The sequence below is a fragment of the Coffea arabica genome, chromosome 10e (genome assembly GCF_036785885.1).
Source record: "Coffea arabica cultivar ET-39 chromosome 10e, Coffea Arabica ET-39 HiFi, whole genome shotgun sequence".
Classification (NCBI taxonomy): Eukaryota; Viridiplantae; Streptophyta; class Magnoliopsida; order Gentianales; family Rubiaceae; genus Coffea; species Coffea arabica.
In genome coordinates, this window is record NC_092328.1 from 8609329 (window position 1) to 8632443 (window position 23115).

The window sequence follows — 23115 nt, forward strand, 5'->3', positions numbered from 1 at the left end:
ATTGCCTTTTGAGTGCTTTCGCTCAAATAGGTCCATCAGTCATTAGTCTGGCACGTATATAAAACCAAACCACTGGACACACCATGCACGACTCTCAATTTCTTTCGTCTTGAGATGGACAGAATACATTAACTGTTCAGGTTGCATCCCTAACATTTTCCCTTTTGGGCCTCTGCCCAATACTCTCTAAACCAACACCACCTAGTAGGCGAAGTGAATTCAAATCCAAGTCCAAGTTGGATATGAGAAGAGATGAATCAAAAAGAAGTCCCTAGATGAAGATTTCATACACGAGCATTGAGTTTTTAAATCTACATAATCTGCAACTTCGTGGTAAATCTTGATATTATCCCCGCATAAGAGGATGCCTAAAAAAACATCCTCTGGTCAATAGTACACCAATATCTTTCCATGTTTACAAGTATGAAATAAGAAAAGATGGCCAAATGTGTTAGTAAAACTTAACAGAGGTTCAAGTTAGTAGAATATAAGCTGTAATCTGAAGTTCATCCTGAATACCTGATTAAAGTACAATTAGCCAATTTGCCATCACTGACAAGCTGGGTTTGGAGGACTCAAGAGTTGCATGATTAGGGCTTTTAGTTTGACCGCTGTTATCGAAGTTGCACTTAATTTACGGTAATTTCTACAGATTACATCGGTAAACTACTAAATGGTGAAAGATTCAAGTTGTCATAATACAGATACACGTACAATTGGTGCTCAAGCTAAAATCTTAAAAAAAAAAAAAAAATCTTTACACAGTAATTCGATAAATTTGACCGAGGTAACACTTGTCATGTCTCTAATTAGAGGAAGAAAAATTTATGCATAGCATAGAAGAAGAAGATCTTCATCGCTAAAAACAGAAGGTAGACAAAATCGGTGACAGGTGCTTGCAATGGAATACGTCCCTTCTAGCATATACACTACAACAAAAAAGGGATTTGGCAAGGAACAAAAGTTCTCGCCAAATGTTTTGACTTCCTCGCTAATGAATTTCAGCGAGGAAAATGCTTCCTCGCCAAGGTTGTCGCTAGATGCTCGTCGCTAAAAGTTATTAGCGAGAATGCTGCTGCCTTTCACACTGATGGAGCAAATCAATAGCAAGGGCAGACCTCCTCGCTAAAAGTTATTAGCGAGAATTCTGCTGCCTTTCTCACTAATGGAGCAAATCAATAGCAAGGGCAGACCTCCTCGCTAATTACTGGAATGCTATGGCGAGAAAAACTTTCCTCTCCACTAAAATAGAAAACTCCCCACAAAAAGCAGTGGTTCCTTGCAAATAGTCAAGGTGTTTTGTGAGGAAATTAGTGCGTCCTCACCAATAACATAGAATTGGCAAGGAACTTTTTGACAATTCTGCAATCCCCCATATATATACCAGTAAAACGTTTTTGGCCAGGAAAGTTTCCTCTCTAATGTTCCCCTCTAATGCTGTTGTGAACATTTCTTAATCCCATTTTAATATGCTAATCTTAATTCCTTGAGCCAATTATATATGGAGTGGTTTTGTTAGAAAATTTAGCTGCAAATAGCTTTTTTGTTTTTTTTGGGGAGAAAAGCTTTTGGTTTATTTGTTGTCTCATCAAAATCTGAAACCATCAGTTTCTACCATTATTGACAGAGTAATACATGGTATATTTATAAATAGAGAAACAAACATGTTGTATAAATTGATACAGAGAAGCATATGATGCAGAACGGTACAGACATAATTGACGCCCTCAAAATCATTCTAGAATATCTAAAATGCTATTGACTTTTGGGATCCAAGCCGCCTCTTTCTCAGTCGCTCAGCCATGATAAATGCAAGTTCAAGTGATTGAGAAGCATTAAGCCTAGGATCACAGTGTGTGTGGTAGCGCGAGCTTAGTTCATCAAAGGGTCACAGTACGCAATCCACCAATGCATTCTGTCACATTTTGGCCAGGCATCTGTAGATGGACTCCTCCCAGGGTGGCTGCCTTCCTGCTTATGGACATCAAAGAATGCTGTTACTTCCGCCCTGTAGCATCAAAAGGCAGAGTCTTTAGACCACAAGGAGCTTTGATGGTGTTTCAACATGAGAACCATCGAACCAAAGGAAATGGGCTTAACAATCGCAGTACAAGCCAGATGTGGAATCCAATTTAGTAATAGACCATTGATACGGTAGAAGCAAGCACCGTTGATATGGTCAATTGGAAGTCCAGCAGCAGTCATAAATCCAAGAGTCTCGTCTACATGGTGAGCTAGATCACGGTATCTATCACCTTGTTTGCTGTGCTCTGTGAAATCCAGGTTCAACTGTGTAACCCTCTACATAGCAGCATATCCTCCAGTTGCAAATGCCATCAACAGATTCAGAGTAGCTGAGCTGCACAAAAAGGGAAGATTAGATTAGATGGAGAAATTTACTGATTGCATATGAAAACAGGGGCTTGAACCAACTAGGAAAAGCAGAGAAGTTAACCTCAACCAACCAGGAAACAAGATGAAAATCATAGGTTGTTAGCTTAAACCTCAACCAATCGAAAACTACAATCTTTGATGTTAAGCACAAACCCACATAATTTACCTTCACAGAGTCTAGAGAATGGTTGGAACTCAATTTTCCTAAAATTGTGAGGAAAATAATGTAATCTTAGAAATCTGACACAAATAATGGTCATAAGAATGCACAAGAAGGATATGCAGACTCACAAAATGGCACCAAAATATAGATCTAACAGTATTTGAAGCAAATGGATGAAGTATTGAAGTTGCTCTGAGGTTTTCTTACAGCAATAAAACCTAAGCCCCTTCACGTTTTGCAATTCTTGGGAGATAGACAGGAGGTGGGCCTTCATTTTTTAGCAATTCCTCAGAGGTCTCCTTCACGTTTAGCAATTCCCGCATCTGTTCTTCAATTTTTGGACTAAAAACCACCAATCTTGGCCTTTGAGAGAAGAACATATGAGTGCTCGATCAATTGAGAGAGATAAGTGAGGGCCGGCCTTTCTATGTATATATATAATAGTATTATCCCTCAGCTGTAATGAGCCTTCAAATTTTGCCGGAAGGACGTTGCGGGAAAAATAAAATTCTTGGAGGGAATAAAGCGCGCGTGTCCTAAATTCTGAAACATTTATGATGGTTTAAGTGTTGTAGTTAAAAGTTTCTAAGAATTGGAAAATTGGAGTATATTATATAGAATGAATATTGAGTGTTAGAAGTATATAAAAATTGAAAGAGATCATGTATGAGAAAATGAAACTAATCAAAATATTCTCAATATATAGCAAATCAAATTAACTAAGTTTGATAAATTTGCATTTAACTTTCAAATAGAGGTTTGTTGTATGATATGTAATTGCCATTTCTTGAAATTATTCCTCACTCTTATATTTTTGCTAAACTTCAAAGAACTTAACTACGCATAAAATAGCATGAGAGGAATGCCTGCAAGTGTGCTAGTCAATAAATATTTATATTATATTTGTGCTAATACATGTCCATATGCATAATTCAAAAATTCTTATGTATTTCATATATGAGTATTCTTTTCAAGTAACTGTATAAAACACTTATAAATGTTAATAATTAGATGATTTAATTTAATTGTTCTAAAGTTTTAAATACGAGGATAAAGAATAAAATTGATATGGATGTACTATAATCTATGAAATTATAGTAAATTACTTGTAATTCCAGTTCCTCAACTTTTAAATCTATTTGTATTGTGACTTTGAACTATGTGTTATTTTGCTAAACTCATATTTCTATGATGAACTTTTGATCATAATTTATAAAAAAGAATTTCGTGTAACAAGCGCTTTATGTTGCCTATCCATTTTTTTGAATTGTTATAAAAGTATGTAATTCTTTTATTAAGAAAAAAAAGTCTTCTGTAATAGGCTTAACCTCTCCTCAATTAAAAAATTGATTGAGATAATGTACTTTAGAAGTTTAATTGAGTATTAATAAGGGATAATTGCAGAAACCTCCCCTGAGGTTTCTGACATTTGCACTGACCTCCCCTGTGGTTTGAAAAATTACATTGACCTCCCCTGAGGTTACTAATCCTTTGCAAATTCAGTCCAAACGATTAAAATATTGTTTTAGGGAGTGAAATTAGAATTTTTTACCAAATTTGTCATTTGTACTACATGTCCAATGAATGACAAAATACTACAAATTAATTAACAATTAATAAACTTTAAGGAATATAGTTTATAGGCAAATACGCATTACCTATTTAAAGTACCGACTCTTTATGGGTATTTTACTTTCAAACATTTAATTTAACACAAATATTTACGCTCAAATACATATTTGTATTTACTTTCAAATATTTAATTTTTGTTAAATACAAAAACTACCAAACTCTCTTCCGTAAAAATATTAATATAAAATTTTTTCAATTTTAGTTACAAACATTTATGTATTTAACATAAATTAAATGATTCAAAATAAAATACCCATAAAGAGCCAATACTTTACTCATGTAATGGATGAAAGCCATAAAGAATTAATACTTTATGGGCCATTTCTTTTTTAAAAAAAATATTTAATTTATATTAAATAAATAACCTACCGATTTCCTTTTTGCAAGAATATTACTATAACACTTTTTGAATTTTACTTACAAACATTGATATATTTATCATAAATTAAATGTTTGAAAGTAAAATATCTGTAAAAAGCCGGTACTTTAAACGAATAATACGTGTTTGCCTATAAAGAGCCGGTAACTATTTAAAGTACCGGCTCTTTAAGGGTATTTTACTTTTAAATATTTAATTTAATACAAATATTTATGCTCAAATACAGATTTGTATTTACTTTCAAATATTTAATTTTTGTTAAATATAAAACCTACCAATCTCTCTTCCGTAAAAATATTAATATAACACTTTTTCAATTTTAGTTACAAACATTTATGTATTTAACATAAATTAAATGATTCAGAATAAAATGCACATAAAGAGCGAATACTTTACTCGTGTAATAGATGAAAGCCATAAAAAATTAATACTTTATGAGCCATTTTTTTAAAAAAAATTAATTTATATTAAATAAATAACCTATCGATTTCCTTTTTGCAAGAATATTATTATAACAATTTTTGAATTTTACTTACAAATATTGATATATTTATCATAAATTAAATATTTGAAAGTAAAATACCCGTAAAGAGGTGGTACTTTAAATGAGTAATGCGTGTTTGCCCGTAAATTATACTTTTTAAAGTTTATTAATTGTTAATTGATTTATAGTACTTTGTCGTTCATTGGATATGTAGCACAAATGGCAAATCTTGCACAAAATTCTAATTTCACTCTCTAAAATAATATTTTAATCGTTTGGACTAAATTTGCAAAGGATTAGTAACCTCAAGGGAGGTCAGTGTAATTTTTCAAACCACAAGGGAGGTCAGTGCAAATGTCAGAAACCTCGGGGGAGGTTTTTGTAATTATCCCTATTAATAATTGTAAACCACTCCATTTTTATTATTCTAATGCCAACATAACAAATGTGACTTTGAACTATATGTGTTATTTTGCTAAACTCATATTTCTATGATGAAATTTTAATTGTAGTTTATAAAAAGAATTTCATGTAACAAGTGCTTCACAATGCCTATCCATTTATTCTTGAATTGTTACAAAAGTATGTAATGCATTAATTAATAAAAAAGTCTTGTGTAATAGGTTTAATATCTCATCAATTACAAAATTGATCGAAATAATGTACTTTGGAAGTTTCATTGAGTATTAATAATTGTAAACCGCTCCATTTTTTTTATTCTAATACAAACATAACAAATGTGACTTTAAACTATATGTGTTATTTTGCTAAACTCATATTTCTATGATGAAATTTTAATCGTAGTTTATAAAAAAGAATTTTGTGTAACAAGTGCTTCACAATGCCTATCCATTTATTCTTGAATTGTTACAAAAGTATGTAATTCATTTATTAAGAAAAAAGTCTAGTGTAATGGGTTTAATCTCTAGTCAAATACAAAATTGATTGAAATAATGTACTTTGGAAGTTTCATTGAGTATTAATAATTGTAAACTGCTCCATTTTTATTATTCTAATACCAACATATCAAATGTGACTTTAAATTATATGTGTTATTCTTCTAAACTCATATTTTTATGATGACATTTTAATCATAGTTTATAAAAAGAATTTCGTGTAACAAGCGCTTCACAGTGCCTATCAATTGATTCTTGAATTGTTACGAAAGTATGTAATTTATTTATTAAGAAAAAAGTCTTGTGTAATAGGCTTAATCTCTCCTTAATTACAAAATTGATTGAAATAAAGTACTTTAGAAGTTTCATTGAGTATTAATCATTGTAACCAACTCCATTTTTATTGTTTTGAGACCAAAATAATAAATGTGACTTTGAACTATATTCCAATTTTGTCAAATACCAATGCATATATAGATTAATTAATTTTTCAATATTATTTGTGATATCATTTCCCCTTGTTTCCATGTTAAGTGACAAGATTCTAAAGTACTCCCTCAATCTTAATATTAGAGTCATTTTTTGGGAATCCAAATTTATATGGAAATATGATAATCATTATGTTTAGATGAGGTGGCATTGATGAATTACATATCTATCCTTTGAATTCAAAATATTGTTTTAATAGAAGTGTATCAAAATTAAAAAAAAAAAAAATGTTTTCAAATGGCAAAATTAAAAAGTATGTATTTAATTTGAAATAGCGACTCTTATTTTGGAACATCAATAAAGTAAAAATATGATAACAACTACAGACAAAGGAAGTACATAACAACCGTTTCATGAAATTTGAAGTTCTTTGACAGAGTTGTGAAAGATAATGAGCCATGTGTAACACTTTTTCCATGCCTGCATTGTTTGGCTGGTAGATATAAAATTCAAAACCCATAAATATGCTTGATTTAAAGTATTTGGTCTATATGATTCTCCAAGTTCCAAAAATCTTGGGCAATTGTATTACATATTGTTAGACTTTCCCACTTTCATTACACGGATTAATAAAAAATAATAAAATGCAAAATTGAAACTAAAAAAGCAATAAGCATAAACTAGGATGGAAAAAGGGACGTGTGACATTTAATCATAATTCAGCACCTATGCATGACCAAAAGTTGAAGTCATTACTTCAAAAATACATGAACAGCAATTGTGCCTTTCCAAAATAACCACCGTTTAAAACAAACTTGAGCTTCCAAAAGGTCTTGTCACCTATTACATCCCAAACAAGCCACCTAAACATTTTAAACACTTTCACGGTGCCTTCCAGATTGCAACCTATTTCCAAATTCGCAATGTTAACCTGCACCAGAAAAATCACATATTAACAAGCCAAATTCAAGCAAAAAATTAAATGCAAGCATTTTTAGAATTGAATTACAGGACTTTTGTCAAGAAGACAAATTGCCACATAGAGCAAGGAAAACACATACCATTACTCCTTTTAAACAAAAATAAGCCTAGCTTCAAAAATATTTTATCATCTACCACATCCAAAACTAGCCAAACTACAACAACAATTCAAGCTCAAGTGGCTCCTTCTAGATTGCACAGCCTATTTCCATCCAAAATCTCCAAAATAAACCTGCAAAACAAAAATTTAATGTAAGAGATTTTCCACATAATGAAATTTTTTACTAAAACCATTGTGCCTCAACTGCATTTCTCAGCACTAAAACTTCCCATGTATTTGGCTACCCATATATTGCTTTCCAAAATCACATATAACTTGCATCACATCCATTAATCATTTTGTCATAGTGTATTACTAGAAATAACAGAGAACTGACTCTATGCATTCATATTAATTGAGATTCGTACTAACATCATCACACAGAAGCACAAATTGGTGACATCACCAATAAATTGTTTGAAAGAATGATGATACAACGATGGAAAGTCATTATTATTGCTGAAAGATGTCATGCATGCTCATGCACTTGTCCACCTACCAAGCTGCATGCATACATGCAGGAGTTTTTTTTTTTTTTGGGGGTGGGGGGCGAGGGGTGTTTGGATTTTGGGGCTTTGGATTGTGAGAAGAGAAGCTACATCTGCAACTAGTCATGGAAACGGCTGACAGAAACACAAGCTGTAAAAACTGGAGAGTTCCAAAGAAGTTGGAAACACGGCTAGAAACAGAGGAAAAACAGAGCAGCGATATCACTTCAAGAAAGCAGTGCTATTATGGCACCATACCAATTCCTCACCCAGCTCAGTGGTGAAACAGCTAAAGAAATGTTCTAATTAAGTCGAGAGAGAGAGAGAAAAAAGAAGTCCTGTTTTTCACACAAGATAATGCTAATTAAAATGCCACAACTGATTCATTGAAAGGACTAGCAGCATTTGTCCATTGCTCTAACACTGAAGACGTTGAAGCTGTTGGCTCCCCCATTTGATCAATTACACTCCCTATCTTTTAAAGAGTGAACATGGAATCATGGCCAAGAAAACTCAGCAAGATTGCTCTGGGATTAACTTGGCATCAATCTATTACTATAAAATTCAAGACCCTCATGGACATTGATTATTGTAAGAAAGCCTTTTACGTTCCCCTTCTGTCGCTTCCCCAACCAACCGCCCATTCAGAGGAGAAAGAGCGGAAGCAGTGGCGGCGCCGGAGGCAAGAAAAATGGCGGACAAGGTGGTGACTATTCGTACTAGGAAGTTCATGACCAATCGTCTTCTTTCCAGAAAACAATTCGTCATTGATGTTCTGCATCCTCGAAGGCCTAATGTTTCCAAGGCTGAGTTGAAGGAGAAATTGGCTAGGATGTATGATGTCAAGGACCCAAATGCCATCTTTGTTTTCAAGTCCAGGACGCATTTCGGAGGTGGCAAATCAACCAGGTTTGGATAGATGTATGGTTCTGTAGAGAATGCTAAGAAATCCTGAGAGTTCTAGGCCTTGTCAAATTTTTATAGAGAAAAACAAAAATGTTTTTGCAGCAGAGTTATTTTCTCATTTGTTACTTTGAATTGTGTCTTTGTTCCTTTGAAACTAAGCCTTGAGATTAATGTCGTTGTGTAAAGTACTGATAGTCAAATTCGTCATGCCTTCTGCATCTAAGTTCAGCCAACTTGAAGGACCACAAACATACACAGATTGACAAAAGATCCTATAATCAACAAGGTATGCACCAGAACAAATGCAATTTCAATCCAAATACTGGTTGGCAATGAATTACTGGGTGAATGTAATCAACTAGAAAATCTACATATCTTCTCATTTTTCATGTTCCGATTAGTGCTATTCAATACTCATTTTATTAGTGCGCTATTCTAAATCTTGAAGATATCATTGGATGTTACTAGTAAAACAAAACTACTATTACTCAAAATGACATCTCTGAGGACTGGAATTTTTTATTTCTATGCTTTCAGTAGTTGAAGAATAATGGCCTTTACTAACGATAAGGCCAAACCTATAAATTGTCCAAAAGGACAATAGTTAATGATACGAAAGTATTGTTATCTTCTATGATATAGCAGACCATAATTTAACCACTTATCAACAAAAGCATACCATGTTAAAGACACAACTCCTATACAAGTTAAGAAGGATTAGGGATATAAAATCATACAAGCAAAAAAAGGTTACAAAGGTAATGAACATGGTTCTACCATAAAGCTATGTTTTCAGAACCGGACCGGATAGCGACTCGGCCAAGGTCAGGGGTCAGGGGTCAATGGGTTCGACCGGGGGTCGATAGGGGTCGAACCGGATGACGTCATAAATAAAAATTATTTAAAAATTAAAATATTATATATATCATATCTAATAATATATTGATATTAATAAAGGTATATTCATACATATTTGATGTTTCAAATATATTTAACAAGAAAATACAAAGAAATTAGAACAATCAAGTAGCAATTTATATTATTTAATAAATATTAACAAGTTTAGAATTAAAATTATGAATTTAATTGAAAAATAACATCAAATTGTAGGACAATATTTATAAAGTATCAAATATTTGAGGTATACGAATAAGTTTTAACAATTTAGGGGGCCAAAACATAATATTATAAAGTTTGAATTTTTTTTTTAAAAAATTACTGTTGAACCGGAAAAACCGGGTTTTTCCCGGTCAAACCCGGTCAAACCCGGATTTTGACCGGCTTTGACCGAGTTTTAAAATTTCCGGTTTTCTAAGTTGACTCGGACCGGCTACCTGGCCGGTTCCCGGTTCGACCGGTTCGACCGGCCGGTCCGGTCCGAGTTTGAAAACAGAGCCATAAAGAAGCACAAAACAAGAATCCTGACTTGTTGAACATGCCAAATGTGTTAAAAGAAGTGAATAACTCAAATATTATAAACATGAACACGGAGGATGATAGGTAGCAAAGAAAACTCAATCAGATTCGCATGGTAGCAATCGATTATTAAATTCAAGAGGACCACATAGACACAATTAGTAACCGCAATAAAAATAACAAGTAAAGTTTTACATATCTAACCTTGATCTTAAAATAGAAGAAGAAAAAGCGCACCTGATTACAAATTGTTAGAGAGAGAATTCGGAGAAATTAAAAGGGAAAGAGAATGAAATCAACGAACTTGGTGGCATTTATCTTCCCGCATCTGCACTTTACTCTTCTGTTTCTTCTTTTTCTTTTCCTTTTTCAAAGGCCTCTTAACTCTTAAAACTACAACGTTTGGTTGTATTTTTATTTTAGCAAGAATAGAACCACTTCTTGCTATTGGTCAAGTACAGATCGGCGAGAACCTGTCCTCACCAAGTGCGGTACATCAGCGTGGAACTGCATGAATTCTCACGAGTACCAAAAAGCCTTGGCGCCACTATGACTACAATTTGGAGGGAAGCTTCCCGCCTTTCTTTTTGGCAAGGATGTTAAGCGAGGAAAGTCATAGTGCTAGCAAAAGTCAAGCTGTCTCCAACATTTGGTGAGGATATGCTCTGTTCCTCGTCATCCACACATTAATAGCGTTGACTTGTCTGCTCCTCGTAAAAAATTTTGTAGCCAATTCCCTTCTTTGTTGTAGTGAGCGTTACTCTTCAGGTGCAAACTGCAAAATTGGGATGAACTAGAACGACAGATATCTCTTTCTTAGGGAGAAAGGCACACATGTTGTGCATGTCGTTGTGATTTTGAGCAAATGATATGAAGAAAAAGAAGAAATTACAGAACCAAAAAATGTATTTTTTTTCGAAACAATGAATTTTAATTAATTATCACATTCTGTATATTACGCCAATATTCTTCTAACTTTTTCCTATGTGCAACAAAATGTACCCGATAAGTACCTAATCCTTTTTTTGGGGGGGGGGGGGGGCGTGAATTTGCCTTGTGGGCCAAGAGAAGAGAATTCTACAGCAAGGCAAAGGGCTGCCAAATGTGGAGAGAGAGGATTTTTATCAGGTTCCAAGATGGTTTTATTACAGTTTGCCCAAAGACACCAGCAAATGAAAGCAAAGAGTGTTCCCCAGGGGATGGAAAAGAAAGGGGATTTTTGTACCAAGGAGCATCCCACCCGAAGCTACTCCTGGAAGTTAACATCAACATTAATGTGGGGCTTAAACTTTAAAGTACTCCCCACAAAACATGGCAATAGGGCAAAGTCTTAAAGCATAGGCCAAAATCTTCAGATTTAAGCAACGATGGCAAAAGTCGTCCTGAGTAATCCTTCTCTTGGAAAGATTGGATTCGGTAGATATGCTGCTTAAGGAAACCAGCCAAATAAAGTGTTTGACTCTTGAGGGGGCAGGCACTAATGTTCCCAATCCATTTGTAAGAAGAAGGGCAAACTCCATGGGTGGGATTGAACTGATCCGTATTCTCTACCTGGCTAGCCTGATTATAGACTGATTTTTTGCAAAAAAATCCATTGCTGGAGAGAGTCCATCTGAGTGAATCAGAAGAGGGCTGATGGTTTTGTCTAGGAGTAGCAAAAATTGCATGAGTAATAATAATCTCTGGTAGCACAAAGGAGAAAATTTTTCTGAAATCCAAGTACCTTGAGGCCCAAACAAATCTTTACCTAAGAGATTTTCTTCCTTTTGTAGAAGAGGTCCTTGGATCATTGATTTTTGAACGTCAACTACCTGTATCTAAAATTTAGTTAAGTAATACTAAACAACCATCTACAAGCATCCATAACGAAACTATCATATTAGTAGCAAACATATATAATAGCTGTACTATTATAAACACAAATGGATTACCGAGGAATCAATTACATTAAAAAGAAATATATGGAGCACACTTTATTCCTTATTATATGTGCAGCTAATTAATACCAACCATAGGTATTTTATTACAAGACATGAACACTTAAACAAGAAACTCGCAAGGTGAAATTAAAGTTTTGAGAGTAAAAGAAATTCAATATACTCATGCAGACAACTCTTGAGAAAGCCATCTATATAATGGTAAACAAATTAGCAGCAAATTGTGGAATGAGGTCAAACCCTGTCATTTGCCAATAATAGACGGTAGCCAATTTTCCTGAGACGCAAAGACTTGCGATCCCATTGTCCCTGAAAAATGCCAGGTCCAGATTTGAATAGGAGCGCTTGCAAAAGCAAAGGAAGCTGCAACCAGGTGAAAATGATAACAGGGAAACAAGCAACGACAGTGATGGGAATGTAAGCCCAGTTAAGCCTTGTCTGAAGTGACAATCCTATTGCTGTACCAAAAGATATCATCATTGTGGCTACAGCGACACCCAAGGAAATTAGACCTCTCAGCAAAACCTTGGGAAGTAAGTCCAGAAAATCGTCTTCTGTATATCTCGATGTTTGCATCGAGAGGAACATGAGCAGAGGAATGGCGGAGAATATCATGGAAAACGCGTTTGATATGGAAAATGCCAGGAAAAGTTTTTGCCTGGCCAGAATAGGGAGGCCCGTGTTGCCATTGTTGCCACCCGGTACGGTGATCATAGCAGCAAATGCAACTGTTGCGACCAGAGTAGCTACGACCATGCACGAGTTTGATGTATCCTTCATCCATTCCTTTGCATCCTTTAGCAAATCTTTGTGCTCATTGAAGAATAATTCTCGAGGTGTTTCGTCGGCTAAGTTCTTTTCCGTCTTTAACTCATCATAAACTAATTCTTCCACAGCCTGCATGCAGTTAATCAAAGGACTTGTCTAGGTTGATGCACTTCATTTGCTAATACTAGGGAATTAATTTTTTAGAAAAACTACCATCATAAACCAGAACACAAAAATTCTGACTATGATATTAACTTAAAGTTTTGGGTCAGCTATCATGCTTTTTGATGCCACATTTTATTTTGAGGAAACACTACTTGTCCTATTATTTCAAAAGTCAGTGGGTTCATCGAGACAATTATCATTCTAAAACATGGAACAAAATAGGTGTATTACTAAAAGCGTGACCCAAAAAAAAAAATCTAAAACTGTTTAGAAATGTGATGGGTGCCTAAAAGTTAAAGGGGAATATCTACGTACACATGCATCTTATATGGAAAGCAAAGAGTATTTGACAAACGGTTTTGAGATAGAATTACAAAAAAAATTACATTACTTACCTTAAACCATTGTAATTCTCGCTGCATCTGAAATGCAGGACCTGGGACAGATTGGAGTTGAGGTGTAGGAGCCAAATTTGCTGCCAAATGAAGAGAATTGTTATTCCCTTCAATTTTTAAATCGGCATACGCCTTAGTATTTTTTCCAATGTAAGTAATCAAGTAATTAAATATCTCCACTCGGCGATGCTCAATAGCTACATGCAACAACAAACGTTCGGTGCCGGTGGCTGTGTCTGCATATTGACCTTCATGCCACTTCCAATGTCCAGAGGTTGTCTCTGTATATTCAGGCGGATTCGAACTTGCGGTGGCTGTGTCTGCATGTTGAGTGGCATCATTCCACACCAAACTTCCTTTGACTGTGCTTGTATAATGAGCATGACGCCACGGCACACTTTTGCGGGGTTTGTCTGCATACCAAATTAGATCAGGAAAAACTTTTAGACACTGTTCTACAAGTTCAAATACTCCATGCTCCACCGCTAAGTGCAGGATTGCAGTGCTATTCTCAGGGATGAAGAAATCCTGAACAAAGTCCATATCTTTCTCTTTCTCTTTCCCTTTCTCTCGCTCTTCCTCAGGGATGAAGAAAAACTGAACAAAGTCCATTTCTTTCTCTTTTTCTTTCTCTTTCTCTTTCTCTTTCCCTTTCCCTTTCTCTTTCTCTTTCTCTGGCTCTTTCGCTTTCTCTTTCTCTTGCTCCTTCTCTTTTCTCTGGCTCCTTCTCTGGCTCTTTCTCTTGCTCCTTCTCTTTCTCCCGCTCTTTCTCTTTCTCTTTCTCTTCTTTCTCAAAGTCCATTTCTTTCTCTTTCTCTTTCTCTTTCTCTTTCTTTTTCTCTTCCTCTTCCTCTTTTTCTTTCTTATGTAATTCATCACATACAAACTTTACAAGTCTAACCGCACGCACGTGGCTTTGCTTTATTTCAGACATCTCTCTTATTCCTGCGACAAATAGAAAAGACAAGATAAGTAACGTAAGCACGCACAAGTTTTACATTTGTATTGAAGATTATTTGGAAAAAAAGATTTTAAGAATAATGGTCTAATACTCAAATTTTTTGTGATATAGCCCGTCCAAACATGAGATTTGATCTAGGACTGTTCGATCGGCTTCATTCAACTAAGTATTCATTAACTGTAAAATAAAAATCAAAATCGAGAATATTCAAAAAAAGAAAAATTACAGACTTGAGTATTCAATGCACGAAGTTAAAAATTTTAAAATGGTGTTAAAATCGGGTAAATCTCCTGTTTCTCACCGCCAGTACAACCACTGTATCGCCGTCTCGACTTTTTTGTTTCCTTTTTTTTTTCACTTCTTCCTTTTCATTCTTTAATTTGTTTTTCTTTTTCTTCTGCATTTCTATTTCATTTATTTGTTCTGTTTCCACTTTCCTCTATTTTCCAATAAAGCTTCAAGTGGAATGATGGCAGCGATAACAGTGGTATGGCGGCTTCTGCCACCGCTGGCTATCACCATCCGGTGGTAGAATTTCACCAAAAATCATTTGAATGCTAATTTTGTGTAGTCTGCTATTCTACTGCAGAATTTGGCCAAAAAAGGCTGGGAAATGATAATTTCGTGCATGATAATAAAATTTAGCTAACAGAATTTGGTTATATGATTTTCTATCCATAACATAATATTCAATATAATTCTAGATAAGTGTCTTTGTTAGACCTTTAATGTAGATTTAAATGATTGGCTTTGAACAGAAACCTTAAAATTTAATGCTTAAATGAGGATTTAAAATTAATTAATTCTTTCTTTTCAAAAACTGGAGTTTGATTATTTGTACAATGACATGGAAAAGGGCATTTATGTAAAAATTTGGATTTAAAAGCAATAGTTAATTCTCTCTTTTCAAAACTAGAGTTTGATTATTTGCACATTAACATGGAAAAAGGGCTTTTTGTAAAAATCTAACAGTGATGACTAAAGAAACTACACCGAAGAGCAAAAAAGTATTGTTTCTGATGCCATATGATTAGAAATTTCATTAAATTAATTGCAATCTATAGAGAGACAAAAGAATGGTCGGAAAAAGAAAAGATTGAGCAAATTTTTCTTACACTGTCAATGTAAGACGTTTTTACATTGATGGCTCATTGCACCACCTCATTAATGAGAGTGGATAACCTGTTTTATCCATTTCTATTAAACAAAAGGTGGAGATTGATATTAAATAAAACAATAAGCTAATTAACTTTCAATTTAATATCATCTGGAACTCTCCTAATCAATGGTGTAAGCGATTGATGAAGCTTTCTTCAAGAAAGACCTCTGACTCTCTCTATCCTTCTTGTTCTCTTCTTCTTGCTTGGAAACCAAATCATTTCTACCAATTTGAACACTACATAATCACCAAATTTTTTCTTTTTTCACATCTAATTACAATATTCTAATCTCCTCCAGATTTCATAAAAATAGGGGGAAAGTTAACTCTCCTAAAGGAATCAGAAATGGCTATTTACATAGATGGATGTCTATTGACCCTGATTGGCAGACCTATCAAATTTCTTTACATCGATGGATTGTTATATATTAAGTTGGGAAGAATTGGGAGGAGGGTTGGGTTAGGTGATAAAGTGAAAGGAATTCTAAATAGAAGGTCATGAAATCAAAACCTCTCACTTAAAAAAAAGTTGGGAAAAATTTCAGGAACCTTAGCATTTCAATTTTGTTTTTTTAGATCCACCTATTAGGTTTCTTTACACCCAAATTCTTTGGAATATATTTTACATAGCTTGAAAACAAAATCACTTTTTCCAATCCAAACCTCAAATCCATGTTGACATAAAGGAAAATTTTCTTTCTTTACATCCAATTCAAAACTCCAATTTAGTCCAAACTTAATGGGAGGTTTTATTGGACATATTTTGATTGCAAAAGGACATTGCTTCAAGCCTATTGGGTGTCTAGGAAGGGCCAAAAAAGTAGTGGTAGTGAGATGGTTGAGACAAAAAAGTGAAGGAGGAGAAGAAATTGTTTGAGATATCATGAAATTCTATTTTTTGTTTAAGGATTATTTTATTCAATTAAATAATTTTGATAAGATAGTCAACTGGTTATAAGGGATTACCAACTTCTATTGCTAAGGTGGCACAATATCATGGACCACTAGTGTAAAACAAGTTTATATTGACGGACAATGCTTTAGTAACGATAGTTATGGTAACGAAATAGTTTTTACCTAATATAACAGGTTATTGCACTTTTAGCGACTATTTGATTTCTTGTTAGACCTATCCACCTAAATAGAATAACACCTAAAAATATGGAAGTAAGTTTTCCATCTAAAATAGTAAGTTAAGCTTAATAGATTAGTAACTTTTATACCTCAAAAGGTAAATTGGAATAAATAATAAACTTACTTTTTAAATAAATAAATTACTACTTTATATCCCAAACTTACTTTTTAGAGAGTAAGTTTAGTTCAAATAACAGTAAGTTTTTATACATAAATAGTAATTCTTACTAATAACATGGTAAATTTGATTAAGGATCAAAATTTACTGTTTTTTGGAATACATGTACAATTTACATTAAAACCTTATCTCAAACTAGTATTAGGAAGTTTATTTGAAATAATGATAAGATGTTTTATTAATGATTAAAACTTAGTACCTTAGTCAGTAAGTACTCATAATATACCTGTATAATAAATGATTATAGGTATAATTTAAATTTTTTTTGTATTTATATATTTTAAAATACTATGAAAAGTAGTTTCACTTTTCAGATAACCTTGTAAAATATGTAATAAAATTTTGTCATATTATAAGTTTTTAATCATTTTCAATTTTTGAAAAGTTTGAAAGTTTGGATAACAATAACAACAAATCTTCCTAGTTATATATAGAATATCACTTGTTTCTACATCACAATTTTTATAATTTAACACCTATGAATATAATAAGATAATAAAGTTTTAATAAATTTACATCTAGGACACAAGAATTAACAAGAGTTAAAGCCCAAACAAAATGAGAAATAGTATAACAATAAAAATGACAAAATTAGTATAACGGTTAATTTAAGAAAATCAGTATGATCTGGACTTTTTTCCTTGGGAGATTGTTCATAAAAATGAGATCCTACAATTAAATGAAAATCACTTGCACATATAATCTATTGTATAATTTAAATTAAATTCAATTCACGTATAAAATGGTCCTAAAATAATTAGCACACTATGATACAATGTTATTTTAATAACAAATTTTTTTTACTGAAAGCCTCAAATATCCATGCTATACAAATGAGGGATATTTTACCATATTTGTGTCTAACTATAAGCACAAATTTCGTTGCCAAAAATAAAAGACCTGAAAACTTGCACAAATACCAAATTTATTAAATCAAATAATAAGAGAGTTACAATCTCTAAAAATTCTTTTTTCTTTTGATAATTACAATCTCTAAAAATTCTTGAATCAAATAAATTAATCCCCTAATTCTTCTCTTCAAAAGCACTCCTAATTAAAGCATAATAAAATCAAGTTTTTTAACCTTTTAATGTAGTAGTTATGTTTACTAAAAAAATTAGTAAACCATTCCCACAATGCATTGCTTCTCTTAAAAGTACTAATATTTTGTAAATAAATTGAAATAATTTTGTAAAAGATTTTATCCATTTTCTCTAATATAATCAAGAGAATTTTGCACCTTTAAAATATAAATAGAAAGAAAGGAGAATAGTATGAGTATAAAGGTGACCAACTGCAATATATATCACATCAGGTGTTTAGATATGATTTGTTAAGTAATCAATAATTTAGTCCTGGACAATATATGATGCATATTGATTTCTTATAAATAAAAATATAATTTAGCAATTATGCATTAACAGAATTCGTAGTTTGAATGCAATCAATTGAGCACCTATTTCCCTTTTTTAAGTAGCTAATATTTATTTTATTACTTAGGTTATATATTTACATTTAAAATAACAACAATAGCTTGCCAATCCTCGGACCAATAGAACATCAATTATTGTTAACTAAACTAATTTTACATTGATCAAAATTAGACTAGAAAATGAAATGTTAATAGCAACAATTGGTAAAAAATAGCAATCTTTTAATTTTGGGAAAATAAAAAATAAGTTCCCAAAATATTTCACTTTTATTTTTAAAAAAATCTCAACTTGTTAATTAAATTCAAAATGATTTTATTATAAAAAATATTCTTCCTCAAATTAACATCAATGATTAGACATGAGATACAAATATGGGAAAAAAAGAGATAAAAATATGGTAAAATATCTCTCATACATGTGTCATGGATATATGGAGACTTTTGGCAAAAAAAATTTTTGTTGTTAAAATAATATGGTATTGCAGTGTGCTAATTATTTTAGGATCATTTTGTACATAAACTAAATTTAATTTAAATTATACAATAGATTATATATGCATGCGATTTTTGTTTAGTGGTTGGATCTTATATTCGTGAACAATATCTAGAGAAAAAAAGTTTCAGACTATACTAATTTTGTTATTTTTATTGTTGTATTAATTGTTACACTATGTCTCTCATTTTGTTAGGTCTATATTAATACAAGTTTAATTCTTATTATTTCTTGTATCCCAGACAATAAATATATTAAAACTTTATCATCTTAACTACGAAGATGTGCTGTTATTATTATCCAAACTTTTCAACCTTTCAAAAACTATTCAAAATTATAATACGATAAAATTTTATTATTTTATAAGGTTATGTGAAAGGTCAAAATTTTTTTCACATAATATTTTAAAATATATAAATATAAAAAATTTTAAATTATACATATAATCATGTATTATACAAGTGTATTATGAGTACTTACTAACTAAGGTACTAAGTTTTAATCATTAATAAAACGTTTTATTGTTATTTCAAATAAACTTCCTAGTATTGGTTTGGTATAAGTTTTTTAAGCAAAATAGCACATTTGTGCCATAAATTAGTAAGTTTTGGTCATTAATAAAATTTACTATGTTATAAGTAAGAATTACTATTTATGTATAAAAACTTACTATTACTTGAACTAAACTTACTCTCTCAAAAGTATGTTTGGGATATAAAATAGTAATTTATCTCTTTAAAAAGTAAGTTTCATATTTATTTCAATTTACCTTTTGAGACACAAAAGTTACTAATTATTACGGTTAACTTACTATTTTAGATGAGAAACATACTTCCTTATTTTTAGGCATTATCCTATTTATGTGGATATGTCCAACAAGTAATTAAATGGTGGCTAAAAGTATAATAACCTGTTATATCAGGTAAAAATTATTTAGTTACCATAACGATAGTTACTACAGCATTTTCCTATATTGACAATGTAGAAAAGATTTACTCTTATTTAATAGAAGTTATTCATTTTAAAGTTTTGAACTAATTTGGATAAATTATGAGGTTCGTTTTATCCATTGGACAAATATTAGGGGAGGTAAACATAATTTGGATAGACCTTAAGGAAGGTAATTGTAATTAAATCAATTTATAAAAGAGTATTTTGGCGCTTTCAGATTTGCATTTGTACTGATCCAAGCATTATTTTTAATGGTAATTAACGTGAAGGGGGCATTTGGTAAATGTTTTGTCATTTAAGGGGTTTGACTGTAATATGGTCAAGTCATAGGATAGATTTCATAATTTTGTTAAACCTCACAGGATGTAGATGTAATTAACCCTAAAGAAACATTTTTAACCACCCAAAGTAGGAGTATAATGAACTAATATTCGTTATTGTTTCATTTCCCCCAATGTCAAATTAGATTAATAAACGGAGATAAAGTAGACACAAAATTTCCAAACCTTTAATGAACATGCCCATATATTCAGTGAATGAAGCTGCTGAGCATCGATTTGTTGAATCCTGGTCGTCAACTGGTACCACTAAAGATTAACGGAGAATTAGAATAAAATCACAAAAATTGGAACTAATAAACTGAAGAACTACCTATCGCATATCAATGCACTTTTTTTTTACAAGAAAGATAGAAATCCTCCACTACAGTAATGAGCTGGAAATGAAAGAAATAACTTTTACGTCGCAAATTTTACTTAAAAAAGCATATACTTAAGAGTTAAAGATTGTGTGTGTAAATATATAAATGTATATGTATATTGTATATATAGACACGCTGTCTAAGCAAAATGAAATATCATATGCAGAATATACCTTAAGCGAACAAGAAATTCTAAGGATGAAGATTCGAAACGAAGTACTTACAATCATAGATCCAGATCTCAATGGAGAAAGTTCATTTCCTCTCCGGAATGCTTTAGGCTTCATTGCAAGTACATGAAGTATGGACGTTCCTTTGTCATTTTTTTTAAGAGCTAACTCCGGATATCTCTCAAGGATACGCAAAGCAGCATCTGTAAAAGAAATCTATTTTAGATTCTTTGGTTTTTTACAGAGGCATTTGAGTGTTTACAAAATGTTTTCGTTATCTTAGAGGCAAGGATGGAAATTGGGGCAGGGAGCGCCACCACCCCATGTCCTGGAAATTAACCTATATTTTCTCCTCTAATTAAAAATTGAAAGATTTTTTTTTTAAAAAATTGTTATTTATGAATTAGAAACTTTGCACAATAACTTCATAAGATTTATTTGTTGATTTCAAAATCCATGTGTATGAAATTAGCTCTTCAAAGTAAATATTCTCGATCCATAATGATCATGCTGTGACACACTTGAGTTTTGGTGAATGGACTTTGTTGGCCAAATTATGAAGTTGTAGCTTATCTGTACGGCGGCCAGGCTCACCATATGACCCCGAAGCAGTGATTGCTGAAAAGATAACATAACCGATGCTCTGTCTCCTAGATTTCTGGTAGTTAGTTCTGCTTAGAATTAGTCTCCGATAGGTATATCTGTTGTAACAGAACACATCCTCTAGGCTGTATTTTGTGTTTAAATACTAAGGCAATCGCTAGGAAAGGGGTAGGGGAAAACATTATATGCAAGCCTCTCTTCTTCCTCACCTCTCTTCTACATGGTATCAGAGCCTATCTCATACGAGATTAGGTTCTGATCTGCAACATCCATGGCAACTGGAAATACTCAGGTTGTTCTCCCAAATACTCATGACCCAAACAGTCCTCTAACCTTGATCACCATCCACAACTCCATCAAACTTACCTCCACAAATTATCTCTCTTGGAAAACTCAGATCGAAGCCATCCTCATAGGTTATGACCTGCACAAATTCATTGACGGTTCGCATCCGTCTCCTTCTGCCACCATCACTGCCAACAATGCAGCTTTCCCCAATCCGGCATATCAGACATGGCTGAGACAAGACAAGCTTTTGTTTGGCGCGCTGGTGGGCACGATGTCACCCAACCTTGTTCCGCTCATTGCTCAGTCAAAAACATCTCATGATGCTTGGAAAGCCCTCGCCAACACCTATGCTCGTCCCTCTCGTGGACATATCAAACAAATCAAGGACAACCTGAAGAACATCTCCAAAGGATCACAATCTGTTACCGATTACATGCAAGCCATCAAGACCAAAGCTGATGAACTTGCCACCCTTGGAAAACCACTTGATCATGAAGACTTAATTGAGAAAGTCTTGGACGGCCTTGATGACACATTCCAATCTGTCATTGATGCAGTCAACAGCCGCGACACGGTCATCACCTTTGATGAACTCCATGAAAAACTCATCAACAAAGAGCTGTCCTTGCGCAATTCCTCACCAGGTTTTCCAGCCTCTGCCCACCTCACACACACACAACGCTCAAATCAGCGGTCACCGGGCAATCACCCACCATGGCCTGCTCGTCCTCGAACGTTGCAGTCCGCTCCCAACCACTACAACCGACCAATGCGTCCATTTCTGGGCAAATGCCAGTGGTGCCGTGGTCAAGGTCATGTGGTCCCTCAGTGCACTCTCTTCCGCCAACAATTTCCTCATGCTTCACCACCATCACGCGCTGTCAGTTCACCGCCACTTCGTGCACCCCCTCCTTGGCAAGCTCAAGCTCATGTTGCTACCTCAAACTCCCCATCACATGATCCTTGGCTATTGGACAGTGGTGCTACGCATCACATTACAACTGACCTTCAAAACCTCTCCTTTCACAACCCCTATACTGGTCCAGATGAAATCATGATTGGAGATGGCTCTGGCATTCCTATCACACACACGGGTTCAACTTCTCTGCCTACTTCTTCTCACTCTTTCACTCTTTCTAATGTCCTTTGTGCTCCAACCATGAAACGTAATTTAATTTCCATTTCTCAGTTCTGCAAGTCAAATAATGCCTCTATTGAATTCTTACCATCATCTTTCTTTGTGAAGGACCTTCAATCGAAAGCCATGCTCTTCCAAGGCCAAACTAAAAATGGTGTCTATGAGTGGCCCATCTCCTCGGCTTCATCACCATTGCTTGCTTTCTCCACAACAAAGACCACATACCCTGCCTGGCATCACCGACTTGGTCACCCATCACTACCGACACTCAAACACATGGTCTCATCATTCAATCTGGATGTCTCAAATTCTTCCTCTCTCAACTCTCATTGCAATTCTTGTCATTGTAATAAGAGTCACAAATTACCTTTCTCT

The 23115-nt window shown here is 33.5% G+C and overlaps 2 protein-coding genes and 2 long non-coding RNA genes across 6 annotated transcripts in view; 1 reads left to right on the forward strand and 3 right to left on the reverse strand.

The window, feature by feature from the left end:
• Positions 1–23115, forward strand: part of LOC113711208 (uncharacterized) — a 195439-nt gene that overhangs the window by 108863 nt on the left and 63461 nt on the right. The window lies entirely within an intron of this gene.
• LOC113712010 (uncharacterized) lies at positions 1618–2980 on the reverse strand. Its single transcript, XR_003453203.2, has 2 exons — positions 2765–2980; positions 1618–2359 (listed from the first exon to the last, which is right to left on the reverse strand). It is a non-coding gene; the product is annotated as an uncharacterized lncRNA (long non-coding RNA).
• Positions 7059–10979, reverse strand: LOC113711932 (uncharacterized). Of its 2 annotated transcripts, none has more exons than XR_003453182.2 (3): positions 10573–10979; positions 7439–7590; positions 7059–7308 (listed from the first exon to the last, which is right to left on the reverse strand). It is a non-coding gene; the product is annotated as an uncharacterized lncRNA (long non-coding RNA). The 2 variants fall into 2 exon arrangements; XR_003453181.2 differs by having other exon boundaries at positions 10506–10936.
• On the reverse strand, positions 11428–14443 carry LOC113712012 (uncharacterized). 2 transcript variants are annotated; one of them, XM_072066798.1, is made up of 4 exons: positions 13534–14443; positions 12446–13102; positions 12016–12079; positions 11429–11913 (listed from the first exon to the last, which is right to left on the reverse strand). In XM_072066798.1, the coding sequence occupies exons 1-4, from the start codon at positions 14407–14409 to the stop codon at positions 11816–11818; spliced, it is 1695 nt and encodes a 564-aa protein (XP_071922899.1). In that variant the 5' UTR covers positions 14410–14443; the 3' UTR covers positions 11429–11815. The 2 variants fall into 2 exon arrangements, with proteins under 2 accessions (XP_027091091.2, XP_071922899.1); XM_027235290.2 differs by having other exon boundaries at positions 11428–12079.

Coding starts and splice junctions, on each gene's coding strand:
- LOC113712012 (XM_027235290.2), bottom strand. CDS start 14,409: ATGAATTACATAAGAAAGAAAAAGAGGAAGAGGAAGAGAAAAAGAAAG. Junction 13,103..13,533: donor GAGAATTACAATGGTTTAAG/GTAAGTAATGTA, acceptor AACTGCATGCAG/GCTGTGGAAGAATTAGTTTA. Junction 12,080..12,445: donor TATTATTGGCAAATGACAGG/GTTTGACCTCAT, acceptor TTTTAGATACAG/GTAGTTGACGTTCAAAAATC.